Source organism: Varroa jacobsoni, unplaced genomic scaffold, assembly GCF_002532875.2.
Source record: "Varroa jacobsoni isolate VJ856 unplaced genomic scaffold, vjacob_1.0 scaffold_1386, whole genome shotgun sequence".
In the NCBI taxonomy this organism is placed as follows: Eukaryota; Metazoa; Arthropoda; class Arachnida; order Mesostigmata; family Varroidae; genus Varroa; species Varroa jacobsoni.
In genome coordinates this window covers 538,823-556,540 of record NW_019214288.1, presented here as the reverse complement: position 1 = coordinate 556,540, position 17,718 = coordinate 538,823, and the positions used below count along the sequence as shown (strand labels likewise).

Below are 17,718 nucleotides of genomic sequence, written 5' to 3'. Positions count from 1 at the left end.
ACAATTCGTTCAGAAGATATTATCTGCCTCTTCCCCTTCAGTTGTCGAATCTGAGAAACAGCGCTTATTCGTATCTCTCTCTGTGGCCTTTCCGAGAAAGTGCCACCCGGCCGACAAAGTGGAGCGGCTGCGAGACCCCTTCCAAAAGCCCCCTTTCTCTTTCCCTCTTATTTTCCTAGTGCTACTCATTCTTCCTGTCGCTGAAATGGTACAGCAGTCGCGAGGCTAGCACCTCTTGAGCAAGCCTAGGCTGAGACCGCAACCGGGGTGTTCGAGCCCGTTTTGTCGTCTGCTGCTTCGGGCCAACAGGAGGGAAAGCGGGGGATAGCGGTTTTAGAGGGTTCATCGTAGGAACCTCGGTAATGGGTTTCACGGTTCTGGGTACGTGCCGCTCACAGGATCACAGGCAGTGCCGTTGTTCGACTCAAAGACGGCTGTTACTCGGTGGTCCTTTAGCGCTTCGCCTTCTGTCACGGCGACGGCCTCTCGTAGATGCTGCATCAGAGAGTCGAGTTGAGGCGAAGCGAAACAACCGTTCGTATCCACTCGCTCGGAAGGCTTCTCAGTTCGCGGTGCGATGCGCGTTGCCGTGAATGCATTAACATATGCGCACTTAGTTCGCGAGATATCTATCAGACTGCCAGCGTCCCAGGCAGAAGCAGCGAGGGAAGCGACGGCGCCCGCAGCAGTCTGGTGTATCCGCAGTGGTGGTAGGCTCCTAACCAGCCATCGACCCAGCGACAGGGGCGGCCGTAGAATGGCTCCTCTTACAACAGCTAGTCGTAGTTGTAGTGGCAACAATATCAAGCTGCTCGGCAAACCCAGCCCGTCTGCTCCGAAACAGCGAGATCGTTCGTTTAGTTGCTTCGCCGTTCTAAGTCTTCTGATGCTTAGGGGTCTTTTCTGTGGTCTCAAAGCACCGCTCCCAGTGGCGACTGCGTTCCGGCGCGTCTCTCAACTAAATCGGTTGGGCCTGTTAGACATTAGGCAAGCCAGCTAGTCGGGTCTGATGGCCTTTCGTCGTGCTGGGTCCATTTAGACCGGCGGCCTCGTACGCTCAACGCACATTATAAGTACGACTAGCTTGTTCGATACGATACAGTTTAACGCGGTGGACAACGAGTGGCGGCACACAAACCGCAAAGGCGAAATGTATGCTAGGAGCATCGGGACCCTCCTCTAACCAGAGAAGGCTACATAGGCTGCTAAAAACGCATAAAACTCTTTTTTCAACCTAGCAACCATTTCAGTAGGTCTCCGTAGTATGACGTCGATAAAATTTGAATTCCACGACACTGAAGATGTTACCCATGTACATATATATATATATATATATATATATATATGTATGGGTTAGCGATGTTTCTTCCTTTATCTTTTTTAGGTAACTTTCGGTGTTGTAACGGTGCTTTATAATCCTAGTAATAAAAATTATTCGATTAAATCCGGTACATACTACTATTGCGCGTATCTACCGCATGCTGTGGCACACACCAATAAAATATTTGTGTGCCACCATCTTAAGTCACAGTCTTGATGCTAATTTTATTGTGTAAGTTTTATGGCTATTGTATATCATATATTTATGTATCATATATGACAGCTCAGTATGTCTGGTATCAAACACACTTACTTTCTCTGCACTACTTGACCTTAGGACTAGTTTTAGAGAACCGAAAGAAGATGAACCGAAGAAAACGCCTTTGAGTTCTTGAAATTTAGTATTTGGTTGCCAGCATCGAAACATTGGGCGCGTTCTAGCTCGCGTTTGGTTCGCTCTTCCTAGCCGTGAGTCGCTTAGTCCGGCTACTTTCGCAGCCGAACGACGCCTGCAGGAAGATAATTAAGCCTTTTCTTAATCGTGTTTCCCCTTACTCCTGTACTTGTTCCGGACATCCCTATAGCCATCCGACCCAGGACTATTGGGTTGCTTCACCCGTTCTTTATTCGTTGTGTGGGAAACTTTTATTCTACGTTAGTTCTCACGTCCTGGCTGTCCTGGCACCGGACACATTCTGGAAACGCGGTCTGCATAAGAACATCGTTTTTTGTGAGTGTTTGCCACTGTACTTTTGCCTGGGTCGGTCGACTTCCCGCGTCTAATCACTTAAACTGAGTTCAAACCTACCTCGCTAGGCCACCGACGCGCCAACACTTTCGAACACATATCGAGCCAGGTCCTAAGACAACGCCTAAGGCCTGCCGCATGGAGTAGTGTTCTTGACGGACCAAGGATTCATTAGATACTTCATTGGCTCAGGCCTTAGGGAAGGTCAGGAGGCGGTCTCCTGGCGACGGGCTCTCAATAATGACCCAAAGCTTTCTCTGTAACGACCGACTCTTTCAGTGATTCCACGTGTTCTGTTTGTTGGGTATACTATTCGATGGCAAAAACCTTCGGACGATAAAATATCTGTTTTAACAGTATCAGAAATAATATTCGATGTTTTATTATATGATGTAGACTTAAAGTTTAATGCGCATAGTACAGCAACTCTAAATACGTAGAGCGCTGGTAAGGCCTGTAGAGTCCTCTTTTTTTGCAGCATTTTTGTTACGCTACGATAACAAGTGAGTTCAAATGATCGCAAATGGCCTAGGTCAAGACATTTCAATAGAAGGGCACACATAATGGCATTGTACTGTACAAAATTAACAAAAAAAAAATAAGTGTAAGGTATTATAATTGAAGCTTGAAGGTGGGCAGAAAAATTGATTGGAAAAATATAGGGAATGTTGACGTTGTGGAACAATCATATATTATCTGTACATAATAGTAGATCTAAGATGTCCAAGTGGTTAAGACTTTCGATGTTAGACATATGCACATGTCTCATATTCTAGCAAAAGGCCTTATTAACAAAAACCCATAGAGATGACCTAATGCATTGGACAGTCTCAGACTATACTGTTAAATTTAAAAAACTCAAAAGGCATTTCTGGGCTGTTTTGTCTTTTTTTTTTGTGGTTTTCTAGTGACCTTTCCCCTTCTGATTAATCAAAGCGTGCGCGGCACACCAGAATAGATGATAAAATGTAGGTAACTACGAAGCACGCGCCTGAACAAGCAAAGCAGGTTACAAGGTTAAAAGAAAGCGTGCTATGTGAGTCAACGAGCGAACGAACAGAGGTATTGCCAAACAACTGGGCTCCAGAAGATGCGACAAGAGAAACATTCTCGTAATCGATAGATAGTAGTTCTCGTAGGGGTGTGGTAGGCATCACGTTTCCGCCAAAAACGTACGGCTGTGAAAATACTGACATATTGTAGTTGCCATATTGTTCGCTGCCTATGTGAAGATAACTCTTTGTTATTTTTTTTTTTTCTATAGTCTGAAGTATATTGTTTGAGACCTGAGATATTAGGGCGTAATACAACACAAAAACTTTTTTATTCAAGAGATTTATGTCTCCAGTCTTAGCTAACGCCGAATATTCTGAAAGGATAAATTATTTACATGTTCCATCTGTGCGCTTTTACACTTACATACACGCGACGTCTTAGATTATTGTATCTATAGTCAAGCAAGCCTCTCATAGGCACGGCACTAAAATACAGCAGCGTAGGTTACGAACCTTCCAGCGGTTAGTGGTTAAAAGACAGATGTCATTAACAAACCGCCTGCTGTGCAAGGTCTTTTTTAATTATTTTTGAAGAAAAGCAGTTTTAATGATTGTTCTTAAACGTACCTGACAGAAACAATTTTTCTTTTATCAGAATTATTACACACACATGAAGTGTACGGGTTTATCATTGATAGATACTAAAGCCACAGTCATATCAGATAGGTGGTCTGTTTCAAATCACTAGCATCTGTGTTATCGACATATAGTACTATACATATGACAGTGTAATCCATAACCGTCGCAGAATGCTAGCATCCGTAGACGTGTTTTTTTTAAATAATTTCTGTAAACGACGTTTTCTCTAGGCAGTCTCCGCTACGTAAGCTGGTTCTTCTGGTTTCCTAAGTATCTGTTTGCATGCCCATCCACGTGCGGCATGGTGTTCATATCACCGATAGAGATGCGCTCTATCGCGTTCGAAGACTCCATTTCGTTTGGCGTTTCCGCCGATGCCTATACGAATTTTTTCCATGCATATCTACGTGTTGAGGGGTGCCATTTTATAAAGTCCATGTTGGCGGTAGACCTAATAGGGAATATCTTCCCGGCTTACTTTACTATTCGCATACCACTCTTTTTATCTACTTCAAATACCAACACGATGTCTGCTATTGTAACCGTGATATTATTCTCTTTTTCATAGTGACGGAAGTCCAGGCACCGTCCCGTTTTTCCTTTCAGTGTTCGCCGACGTCGATTGCCATATCCACGTCGTTCATGGGTGCCCAGCCTTTTGAAAACGTGCGAACCGCGCAGGCAACACCCACGTCCATAAGTATGCTTGCGTGAGCGAGCAGCGAAGTGCCTTCGTTCCAGCTTTCGTTCCGTCATTGTTGCTGCGCTGTCACCATGGTCAAATTATTGATTTCCTGCCTGCCTGTTTATCCAGTTCATTGAGCAGAGATGAGAAGATGACGAGGCTAACTATTCACCCACAGCAGGCATTTGTGTGCGTTTCTTTTGAGTGGATCTGTTGTCGCCATGGGCAGGGGCATCGCTGCGCGGTTGAGCTGCTGGATGGTCGTCGCTTGATCTGCTAGGAGGCCGAAAAAGACAATGGTTGCCCACAGCTCAAGCCACTGTACTTTTGGCGTCCGGCACCACCACTACGAGTCCTTTTGCCTGCGCCGGTTAGGTGGTGGTCGTGGCGAACTCCACAACAATGTGATTCCCGCCCCTTAAACTTCCACCCAGCACACATCGCTGGTGGTGGGCTCCCTTCAGCTCCCGAATAGGACATTTTGCCTCACGAAATCATTTCTCTCATGCTCTTTGCAGTCTCTCTCTTCCTTTTGCTGTGTCTCTCTCTCTTGTGATAAAGGGAGAGAAAAACCTTTACAGCATAGGACTAACAGATTGAAATCCGGACCCTGACTACCGTGCGGCATCCATGTAGGCCTACAGCATTCGGCCGTCCTCAGTTCTTCATGCTATAGGAACTTTAGAAGAGCACATTCACTTCCATACGAGCAGCAGAAAGGGACAGTAGGGAGAGTAGAGCGAAACGTTAGGGACATTAAGGCCAGATGCAGTTGGGCCGGCGAAAGGACCGAACTTCACTAGCAGATGCCTCCACAGGTCCAGTATTCGCCGTCACCAGATGAGGAAAACAGCTCCTTCGTTGGAAAAGCGTGGTGCTTTTGTCACCATAGTAAAGAGAAGAAGCGCAGCGGTTGCGGTCAAAGTATTTCTCGGAAAAGCCAACTCTTTGAAGCTTTATTCTTCAGAAAAGCTCGCTACAGCTTGTATCCTATCCGGAAGTGTAGTGTGCAGGTATTAGTAGTGAGACAATTGCCATATACATGCCTTGCATATTACCATTGATAAGGTCTCTAAGATGTCATTAACCGTATGTGGCGGTATTCTATATATGCTTTCACGGAGTGACTGTTGAACTCATTTAAATTGAAGAAACCTAGCATAACGTAAATCAGTACCAGAAAATGTTAATATTTCACATATTATTGTGTTCTTGTTCGTTACTACAAGTTCAAACTTGTAATAACACATTCACATTAGAGTTCCGTGAATTTACTATTTGAAACTATTTGATTTTGGGTACACTGCAAATTTGCTTGACGTGGTTCAGCTCTATATCCTAAACAAGCAAGGGTACAACTGTGCGTAGTAAACTTGTAAGCAGGAATACTGTGATATAATATAATCGAAAATTATTGAAATTGTACAAAAAAGCCAGATTGTTTTAGTAAAAGTAAGCTTTTTGTGCAAACATTTTCAGACAATTCTTCAAATAGCAGGTAAAGAAAACGTGTATATTTCTGAACCTAGATCCTTATGACTCTAATGATAAAACATGGATCAGTCTGCCCTCATGATTCTTGGGTTTAGTTATTAGACCATCCACCGTGCGTAATTTGTGAGGAACTAAGAATCCCAGGAATCACCGGTTGCGTAATATTATGATAATATGCATATTTAAGATATGAATGGTTACCCTAATTAATTAATATTTATTCTACCTATATATCTTATGTGCGTACACTTATCGAGTCTGTATCAGAAACTTCGACATTATTTCTGCTATCGAGACCTTTCCACGATCTTTACATACATTCTTTTATAAATTTTAAACGAAGATAATTACCAGCTGAGCGATTTTATGATGACCAGTTATACGGAGAATGAAAGGAAGAACACCAGGAAAATTTTATATGTGTTATGCCTTTAGGAATAAGTGGGTTAACGATACTCTAGGAAAATTAATTCATTAACGTTTTAAGGACCGTTATGAGTCTGGGATAATAATGGCCTGCGTGGCTGTAGACACGGAATTTTGCAATAACTTGAGATGGCACATTTCCTGAGATCGTATCTCTCCCCTCTGACTATATTTCCGTAGCAGTGTGCCGCGTATGAAACTAAGTGTGAACTCCGCCATCTGGGTCACATACAATACTTGAGGTCCAGCTTTCGCAGGCTGAGAAAGCTCGCGTGGACACGGGTTGGCGACCTCTTCTTGCAAAGAGCCTCACCATAAAGACATGATGAGGCTAAAGCCATGTCATACCTGCTCTTTAGAAGTAAGTATTGTAATATAAATACAAAGTCTGCAGAATCTAGGTTGAATTAGGCCAGTCGCGAATGGCCGTCTTTGCTTGTTCAGTGATTCCCGTTGTCCCAAACGACCCCGTGTGTTTACGCAAAACTGTGCCGACTTTTTATACATGCAATGTGTCATCTCTCTAGATAAACAGTTTATATATATATATATACACAGACAGGAGCTAATTATACGTTTTACAATAATATTAATGATGATAACTGAACTAGCTAAGGCAAGGTAGAACTACGCGTAGGATTCAGAAGAAGAATATCATAATAAATTCACCGATAAAGTAGCGTCTGCACATGATTAGATCAAGGGTCATTGAGCCTCGGATTACGCAGACTACACAGAGCCATAAGTACAACAGGTCGTAGGAAAGTTAGCCTTCGAGTTGACCAGGACTTTGTTTTCAGTTAGTATTATTTACTGGGTAAGAAAAGGAATTATTTTTTTCGAACGTGAATAGCCGATTTTGCTGTATTCGTTTGTTTGAAAAAAAATTTTTTAAAAAAACTTGAAAAAATTCGACGTTGCTGACCATCAATCATTGAAGACGAGTAGCGTCGTAACGCACGCGTTAAGGCCTTCATGGCTTGTAAAGCTGAAGCATAAGATCATCATAATATCATACATAATATGCACCAAGGTTACGATATACAGTTTTATGTGGACGGGCCATAACTTATACAAATATATCTGTACTTTCCAATCACCTATAAGCTAACACCGATCTACGAGTTTCTTTAATTTGCATTTATTAAGACTGTAGTGTATAAATACACTGGTATCTCTAAGGGCAGACTATTGTACTCTTTCAACTTCGGAAGGGCGGCTTAGGCGGTTATTACGATGATCTACTACAACTCATATTTAGTTTTCGATACTCTGTATTTCGCTATCTTCGACATTCTAGAAAAGAGAGAATCACTTGTGCCACGGCATAGACAAACGATAATTGAGCGTTTTTGCTAGTAGCATGCAGTCGTGTTTTTTAGTTGACTTCTTCTATTATATAAAATACTTCGAAAACGTATGGATGGACAAATACGTATATAATGGTAATAATTACTGACAATATATCTATATGTAACCCTAAAAATTTGGGCCGAAACCAACTTCCATAGGACATAATGCAGATCGTAAAATATTGTTAGCAATATCCAATTTTCGTTGTGACTTTTGGCTAATTCCCAAGAAAGTTATTTTGCTACAGATTGCCTGTTACGTCTTTAAGGTTAACTTTTGTCGGTATGGATTCTCCTTAACAAAGCGTTCTCTACAATTATGTTCAATGTTTTGTGTTTATACAGACAGATACGTACTCGATAATCGTGAAAATAGAGTTACAGTTGCAATTTATGCCTAGTTGTATTCTGTTAGCAGGTAGCTCACAGGCCGTAGGGGCATATTCTCAATGAAGTCTATACAAGACAGACATCTCTGGCGTGTGAATACCCGCTTCGGGAGCTAACTCTGAATCAGTTAACGTATTGGCTAACTTGATATATTCCTAAATTTATGCCGCCATATTTTTTCAATAGATTTTCTCCTGAATATCGCAATTTTGTTTTAAAGACATAGGCCCGCCTTTTAAGAACTTGAAATAATAAGGAATGCAAAAGCCGTTTTCGTTGTCTAGAATATATAATATCGAATATCTTGAAAGGTCTATTTGTAATTATTTGTAAATAATTGCAGCATTGACTGATGTTGTTACTCTGGTTTATTGTTTTTCACGTGTTCAGTCCTGATTCGTGACCTCGTGCGGCTGATCTGAGGTCTAGACGCCTGTTAAAACCGCTTTCCTAATAACATTTGTCTATCTTTCTAAGGAATTCTATTGAGAAGCCTATGGCTGCGTAAAAAAACTCTGAAATCTTTTTGTAACTCAATTGCTTAACGGCTTTATATATTAAATAATTTGTACTCAAAATCTCGTTTTACGACTTCGATCCAAGATGAAGTGCGTTTCCAAATGTACCTGATATACAGCATACGCAGATGAAGACTAGATGAAGATTGCCGAGTTGTCCTTGTAACCGAACTTCGCGTCACTGCTAGCTTTTGATGATGTCTCAGCAACAACAGCAGCAACTGCAGCGGAACAACAGCAGGCACTTCTTAGAGGATACGGAATTTAGCTGATGCCTAACGGTGTTTCGGAGCGATCGGAGCAGATCGATACCGCAAATGCTTACGCACTTCCGGATAACATTATGACTGCTGTTGATTTACAAGCAAAATACTTCTCGTGCCCTGGCACTGCCGGCGCCATATTTAATGAAGACGTATCTGTGAAAAATTCCTGTGCGATTTGCGAAGTCTTTTGAGACGCTACCTAGAACTACCACCGGAATAGAATTGATAATACAGTGCTAAATATATGCACAATATTGTACTTATTATGTAATACATTGAACATGTATTTATTTGTACGGTTTCCTTAGAGATTCCTGGCAGCAAAACGTCAAGCAGATATTTATGTATCTAGTTACTGAGACCGAGCTTAGTAGCGGGGGCATACTTGTGGAAAACCATTTGTTTCTCTTTTGGATTAAACATATGTGCGCGACCATAATATAGTCTCGTCCAATATATTTTAATTTAACATACTTCCTTTAGCGTTTAGGTACTGACACCTCCGAAATCGGGAACGGTGCCTGTGGGAGACAGCCAATTGAAAATACCTTACGGGCAGAAGGAAACGAAGCTGTGTGTTAAATTGAGAATGATAGCATAGGGTCAAGTGCCTGCACTGTATTCAAAAAGTCCATGCAGACGAACTAGCATTTCCAAAAATCAGCAAGAAATAATGAAATTTTGCTACGGATCCCAGTTGGAAAACTACTTTCTCTCAACAGCTCAATGTTTACGACGGTATCCTACACTGCATTGTAAATATGTTGCACGCTCATTATAGACAGTTTTATGTAACGCTATGTATGCTTTGCACCTTAGGTACTCATGAAGGATCCGTATAGTACAGTGGTTTATGAAAGTAGTAGCTAAAGCCATGTTAGTTAATCCGAATATCTTAGATTTTCCCTAAATGTAGTGATTCGGCTTGGTTTGCGCCATTCCCTGCTGTGTGCGGCCAAAAACCTCTGTGCGCGTTGTTGTACAATCTAGTTATGTCACACGTTAAATTGTACAGGCCGTACGTTTTTCGCATGGGCCGCAAAGCAGTTGCAAGGAAGGCCCAATTTTATACCGAAAATCATCTTTTCAGATGACTCACTTCTCTACGTAATTGAACCAGTACTAAATTACAGTACCCTTATGCCAAATAGGATCCCTCGATGTACATCATATAATACGACGGCCATAGACTGGGGCGGGTTATCCATGAAGATTTTTTTCAAATCGTATGTTTACAACGAGTTCGAAATTGCTCTTTTCATGTGCCCTATCCTATCCTATCCTTACTTCATTATGATATACCGCGTCCGTAAACATACAGATGCATTTTGGCTGGGTTTCCTGAATATTCAGAAAAGTTTTAACCTGTATTGCTTTCGAAGAAGCGTCTGTATTCGTTCCTGGGGTAAGGGGTTTTCTCCAGCCCATTTTTAAATCGTATCAGCGAGCACCGAGCATGTGCATTTCTCTGTCCCACCCCAGTTCAACTATTTATTCGACGCTCGGCTGGCACTGGGCGACCCAGAAAAAGTTTTGATTAACTTCCCGTTTTTCGCTTCTATTTCATAGCAGCAATTCTTGATGCGTTGTGTTCGTGGCAGTTCAAGCAGTGATTGTACCAGCCAACGCAAAGCTGCTCGTCAAACCCTCCAGGGAATTCAGGAAGTTTCAGATATCGACTTCAGTGCCTGACACAACAAGACGACTTCAGGCACAAGCAGCGATCCTACGGTCCAGGCTATTATGCACCGCAGAGCCACAGATAGCAGAATTGATCTTGTGGTGTCAACAATTAATTCTGTTAGTGTGTTGTTTTCGAAATTATGCTGTATTTAAACTTGTAGGTTTTGGAAACTTTTGGTCATCGGTAGTATTCCTTAGAGTTAAATTCGAGCGCGACTTTCAAACAATGAAAATTCTGTAATTCGGTAACGAAAAACATAATCGCAAACTAGACAATCGTGCATCGTCCATATATTCAGTAATTTGTGTGTCATCTCAAATTTACCAAGATTGAAGCAGGTTTCAGTTAGCTAGTTAGTTCCGGAATCATAAGAAGTTTCTTGTTAAGTTTCCAAGCCGCTTCTCAAAAAGAGTTATTCAACTGCAAATGGTTTCCTAACGAAGAGGTTCTCTATTCACTATAACGTAATAGCGTTTACGTTGTCCGACTCTTCATTTCCCCGGGAAAGGTCCATCTGAGTGTATCTCAGTAAAATTATTTTGATTGTGCTGTCTCGTTGAGCAAATTAACAATCGTTGCTGGACGAGATAGGTATTTAGCTGGTAGAAACTGAGAAAAGCTTGGTCTGATGGGGAACGTTATGATTATGCAGAAGGAGCAATGTTACCTTAAATTGCAGTTATCGACAGCATTTTGCCCAGGAATGTCGGGCCACCTTTTGATGCGTTGGTTAGTGAGCGAAGCTGTCGGGTAGCATATTATTATTTTCTAAGAGTTTCAATGGCAAAGTCTTTTATAGAATGCATTCTGTTCATAAAAGAAAGCGGGCCTCTATGTATTCCATACGTCTAATTTCTACTTTCTGGTCTAAGTTACTAAAGTAAGGCGAAGTAACTTAAATATTCCTTGAATTTTGACAATAGAAGTGTGAAGATGACAAAAAGCTTTATGTAAAACGAACTCTATTCTACTAGATTAATATTAATAATATGAACAAAAGCGTATTATAAGAATAAGTGTATGAATGGAAACAGGTATTTTTGGAATAAGTGGTCATTTATAAGTTTCACATTGGAGTTGCATGTTATTTTCGGTCAGCCACGGACCAGCTTTCGTGAGACATCCTTCATGATAGGTCTACTATAGGACTAATTTAATAGCACGGTCGAACTGCTTAAATCATACCTCTAAGTATCATCTGAAGTTCACATTGAAGTACAATTCCATTCGTCAAATATGATCCGTATATATATTTCGCATACTTTTGAAACATGAGGGTGTCCCGGATACATCGCAAGTTATTACGAACGAACTTCAGTAAAAATTATTTAAGGTATCTAGGTTTTTTACAGCGATTTACGATGTTTGTTCAGAAAGAGCTCACGCAAGTTTTGAAGAACCGTTCAATTTTGTTGGTGTCAGAACACCATACCTTTCATAGTATTTCAGATGATATAGGCGCATACAAAAAACTTACACTATCTTTTAGTCAGACTGACACTGATCTTCAATCTTCAGTTCTAACGGAAATTCTATTTCGCGTATTATAAAAAGATATTACATGTTTTTTCGTTAATTTCCTTCTGTCGCATTGCGAAATTGTTGAAGAGAGATATATTAAACGAAATGTGTGATTAAATAGAATAAATATTGATATACAATTGTATTCCGTATTTTCTATTTTTTTTTTTAATCACCAGCCTTTTGTAGTTCCACCTACCGAGTCGCTGTAATAATTTCCTAACGCTGGAACATAACATTATAACAAGTTTCGATCACTTTCGACCAATCTTCTACTTGGATCTTGGTGGGTTTCGAAGCGTTTCATGTACACCCAAAAACGTAAACTAAGCACGAAAGTTGTTAAGCTAACTAGTTCGATGATACTAGTTATTTGCTACCAATAAATATTATCGACGACGAGATACTAGGCCAAGATTCCTTTAAATTGTCAAAGGCGAACTTGGATAAAGTCGGTATCAGTGAGATCTTCTACTTGGTCTTGCTTATGTGCACGCTGCAAAGTGGAGCGCGAGGATCAGTTCGGTCCCTAACGCTGTTCATAGAAGTAGAAAAACGCGAATTGTTTTGTGCTGGAACTGTTTGTAAAAATAAAAATGATACACAGGCTTTTAGCCGGCCTTTTCAAAGGACACAGATAGGAAACGATATGCAATGATTCAACTGGGAAATTTGCAGCGTACGTTTAATTGTTTCCTTTCAGGATGGAACTACCTCTCATTAAGATCAGAAGCAGCCCTCTGGGAACGTATCTTAGTTCAGACGACACTATATTATGAGTGTTCATACTCACCATTAATACGACAAATATTTCGACGGGGTAGAGCTGGTTATTTTTTAGTTCTGAAACATCCCACTTAAAATGCTATTCAGATGTTTTAAACCCAGATGCTCAATACGTAAACAAATGATATAGACGATTAATAATAGCGGCGAACATTTAAGGATTCCGGAAATGAGAATCATCATCGTTGCAGACTAATCTACACATTCCGTAAATCTGCCCACCCCACCCATAACCTCCGTGAGAGATTTTTACCAGTGATACCGACACTGAGGCGATTTAAACCGATACGAAAAAAAAAATGCAATTTATTTTTCTCACATACCCATATTTACTAGTTTATTTTTATTCCATCTCTGTTCATTTTGTAGGCCGACTTTTTCACCACAATAAGCCTGCTTTCTCCTAGCTACATAATAGTTTCTTTGCGCGTGATATGTTGGCAGTGGTCCTTATTCTACGATGCTAAATGCTAGAATAGAACTGTTCGTCTCGTGGGCTTTCTCAGATCTAGCAAAAAAGGTCACCAACCGGGGCAACCATACGACTAGGGCGTGTCGCTTCCTATTGCCATCATCTAAGTAAATCTGGAGAATATGATTGCCTGTCGACATCGGCGTAAGTCTCGGTTTCACGTACACGCGCAAGAAGTAGACCGCAAGTATATCGAGACTGCTCGAGCTTATTCATGGTCAGGTCCGCACTCTTGGCATATCGTCGTTCCTTGGGGATTTGACCTTTCAAAACCAGTGAATCGCAACTACCATTATCTCATCTAATCTTTAGGACTGTGGTAAGGACAAGAAGGAAACGTACGTTGACACGAAGGCGAACGACTGAAAGTGGGAAGCTGTCATGCTGAATTTAAAATGTAAGGGCTAAACATTTCAATCGACTTCTTTTAATAACCCAGAACCCATATCTGCTGAATGTATAATTCCGCCAAGCAAGACCACTTATTACAAATCGGGAACAATCTAGTATAACAAAAAATAAATAAAATTCGTCTATCTGTTGTTTAAAAGTGATATATATTTTTTGTTCCCGATGAGAATATTGCTATAATCGATACGTGGATATCAGCTCTTCTAAGCTAACGCTATGGCCGGCAAATATCCCATGTACGAACAAATCACAAACTCCTCCCGAGGGGTCCGTACGAGCTCAGGTCAAATGATTGTTGTACTCTATGACCGAGGTAGACGCTTGGTGTGGGATGGCACAGTGACTCATACCAGAGTTCCGTTATATATCAGTCACGACGCTAACAGTTCGATGGCACGAAATTAAGCTAAATAGCATAGAGCTTTGCAGGTTGTTAACTTGCATAGTAAGTTTGCTTTCGAGGCTCAAGTTGGGCCTTGTCTCATAACGGCTAATATATTATAACGAATGTAACAACGACTTGTTGCAATATTGAAAACAAGCGGACCGGCTTATCTTTGGCACAATGCTTATCATCACACGTGCAGAGAAAGATGCCATTGTAGCTATTGAAACAAATGGAGGATCACTGGACGTAAAGAGAGGGAAGGGCCTATTTGATGCTGTTTTTAACGAACTAGGGTACATATTGAAACCGAACTTTTTAATCATGATATGATCGTTTGTTTGACCCAACTACATTTTAAGCGTTAATTGCGTTATTAAAAAAAAAAAAAAAAAAACGTATTAATACACCTTCAATAAAGAAAGCTTGAATAACGTTAATGATTAGAGATCATTCGGATAGTTCACTTCCTTAGGTTATGACTAGACGAGTTTCAACTGTAAACTATTAAAAAAAGCTTCTAGAATCATGAACGTTTTTAATTATTATTGCCATATATACGAGTCAAGTAGAAAAACAGCCTTTGTTTAACTGTTCCGAAAAAAAAGGCCTCTGGGAGTGAAGCCAGGCTCCTGTATGTGGAAATTTAAAATAGAATAAGCTTATTTTGTCAGAAGGTATTTTTACACCATTGCGTAGTCCCAGCTCGGTCTCAAGGTGGACCAATGGACATTAGCACGTTAATTTACAACGAATTTTGACACCATTTACATATAATGCGTTAGCTTGCTCGTATAGTCGTGGCTAATATGTCTGTAGACAAAGCAACAAACATAATGACAACTACTTTTCGGCTCAATCACTATTACGTTTTGCCGTGGCCTGTACTGCTGCGGCTGGATAGCTTGGCCAATAATCTTAAGGGTCAAAAACTTGTTTGTATGTGAGTTAATAACTACAATGTTATACATAGATGGACTAACTACAAGTGGAATCCTCAAGGAAGGAAAATACTCGCAGATGCGCAACTTTATCTAACCGAGATACCGGAGTGGAACCATCACTGTCTGGGAAATGGTCCCAGCATCGTACTTGCTTTCATATTTGTCCTCTTCACTCTTATCCTCTGTTCGACATCTCTATTGCAAGATGTCTGAACAATCTGACACACAGGACCTCGCTTACGCCCATCGCCGAGGGCAATTGATGTCCCGTAGTAGACCGCAAGTGGACAAGATGATAGGACTCTACCAGCTAGGACGGCTTTAGGTCCGTCGATACGGTTACGTGGCGCGAAGTTACTAGCAGAATGGAGGAACACGAAGTCTACTGGAAGTATCATTATGTTGAAAGCGACAGTACACAAGCAGTGTTATTCTACTAACAGTACCAACCCAAGTAATCGTCGTTATCAGTGCAAAGATAAGTAACTATTACACAATATTTTTTGCCTTACATCCAACATCGCAACCTTTTCACGTTCCTGGAGATATCCATAGTTCACCATAGCCGTTAAACGAGCGGTGAAGGGCAATCGACGATAGCAAGAAGCGCCAAAACGATGCATAGTTTTCGAATAAATATTTTTTTTCTTTTTATAGATTACATGTTAGTCTGATGAATAAAATTTCGAAGCTTCAGATTTAGTCCCGCTATCTCCTGTAGAAATGCATTCTACCTGTTTCGTTGTTGAATGATTTATTACGCTTTCTAAATAATATTGATTTTTTTATTTGTTATAAGTTTAACACCCTGTTAGGACATGTTATTGCTTAAATTAGAAGCTATTAGTAGCTGAATTCAGTTAAGCCTTCCGGCCACACCCAGAACTAATTTCAGTAAATCTTCCCGGTTGCCGGAAACCCGCGTCGCCATTATTTTCACCGATAATTTTGTTTCAAAAATAAGGCTACGTCTGTCCACATTTTGATTCCATGAATTCAAATCGTGATAGACTGACTCCAGAATAAAATACAGAAAAACCACTTCTTCCTTTAACGGGTACCCACAGAAGAAAAGCGGAATATATTCTTGCGAAAAGTAGGTCATGCAGAAGACAGCAAGGATAAGTAGTCTCCTTGATTTCAAGTCAACGATTTGTTCAATCTACGGGACGTTGAACTTCGACTCATACGTGGCTAGCGAACAGATCCGCGAGCTGAAGTTCGTATTTGGTATTTCTGTTTTCGCTTGTACAATAGATGACTAGGCGATTGCTTACCTGCAGCTTTTGAAGCCGACTCAAGCTATGTCCAAGTGGCAGTCGTGTCACCCGCGGACTATTTTCACCTATTGCCCATTAATTTCAACTTGGCTGTGGAAATATGTGGAATCAGCTTGAGACAGAGTATCGATATTTTGCGATCACGCCGGCATCTGGAAAAATACATAGAATAGGGGGAAAAAAGTCCCAATGTGGAGGGTGAGTTCGCTGAAGTTCTTTCCTTTCAGGCGAAATCACATATCAGCTTACTTTAGCTCAGATCTATGGCACGATGATGGCATCATGTTAGTCATCCTACATTGAAGGAAGACGCTTGATTCAAGTGAGCCGACTGGCTTGACGCTAGTCGCGATGCCGGTGAGCCGATGGACTGAAACAAATAAGACGACATCACGGAGAAATCACCACAGAGTAAACACTAGTCATATCCAGAAAAATTACGAAAACTGTATCAATATGCAAAAGTTCTAAATGAGAGTATCGGCATAAAAATACCACGCTACAGTCTGCGAGAATTAGCTAGCTCGTAGCTAAATTTTAGAGTTTAAATTGAAAGCTAGGAAGTCTGACGAATGAATGACACTGATAAACATATATCTATTATAGGGCAGCGTAGGTCAAAAAAAGGAATTTCAAACCCATATACCGCAATTAAATTCCATGTTTATGCGCACAATCCTGAGTATGAAATATAGGGCATACAGCGGGCGCATCTTAATGCAACCTAGTCGTTTCTCCATCTTGATTATTTGAAATATTGCGGCGTTTTTCAACATCGTCTGAAGAAAAATCTGTCCAGTGACCTGATTCAAGTTAATAAGGATAGGCGAACGGATTTGATAACGGGAAGTCTTTCATCATCACCGTCACGTCACTCATGTAAAGCGTTTTCAAAGCTCGTGGTTCAAAACAGGTACAACTTTAAATAAAGTAACTACAGATCAACTTCAAACAATTATACGAGCCCCAAAATTGCGCAACGCAGCGCATAATAATTGTCGTTATAGTGAAAAATATTAAGCCGACATGGAATATATATGTACGCAAAGATCCCGTTTCTCGGATCCTGTCTGAATTCCTTTTTTTTTTTTGTGTTCCCTAAGCGATAACAATGCTTAGGGGTTTCGACTAAAACTTCTGCAATAACAGCTCAAAAACGAATCGCTTCCTTGAAAAACTGTATTGTATCTGAGCGGAGGCACTCTGACAAATAGCTCAGTAGTGTGATTACTTTAGCAGAGATGGAAGCTATAATAATACTTCGAGTCCTTCAGCCGAGACATATGCTGTTATTAGACTACAATCGAGCGACGTGCAGGGGTGTGTGAGCGAAGCTGCGACTGAATTATGTTATATTGCCTAGGAAGCGGATGGCCTGGACGCACGCCTGAATTAACCGGGC

The 17,718-nt window shown here is 40.9% G+C and overlaps 1 protein-coding gene across 1 annotated transcript in view; it reads right to left on the bottom strand.

Moving 5' to 3' along the window:
- Positions 1-8,346: 8,346 nt before the first annotated feature.
- Positions 8,347-17,718, bottom strand: part of Schip1 (Schwannomin interacting protein 1) — a 73,505-nt gene continuing 64,133 nt past the window's right edge. Inside the window, exon 6 of the mRNA XM_086972105.1 lies at positions 8,347-8,788. Within this exon, the coding sequence (XP_086828231.1) occupies positions 8,770-8,788 (19 nt within the window). The 3' untranslated portion in view covers positions 8,347-8,769. The remainder of the gene's footprint in view (positions 8,789-17,718) is intronic.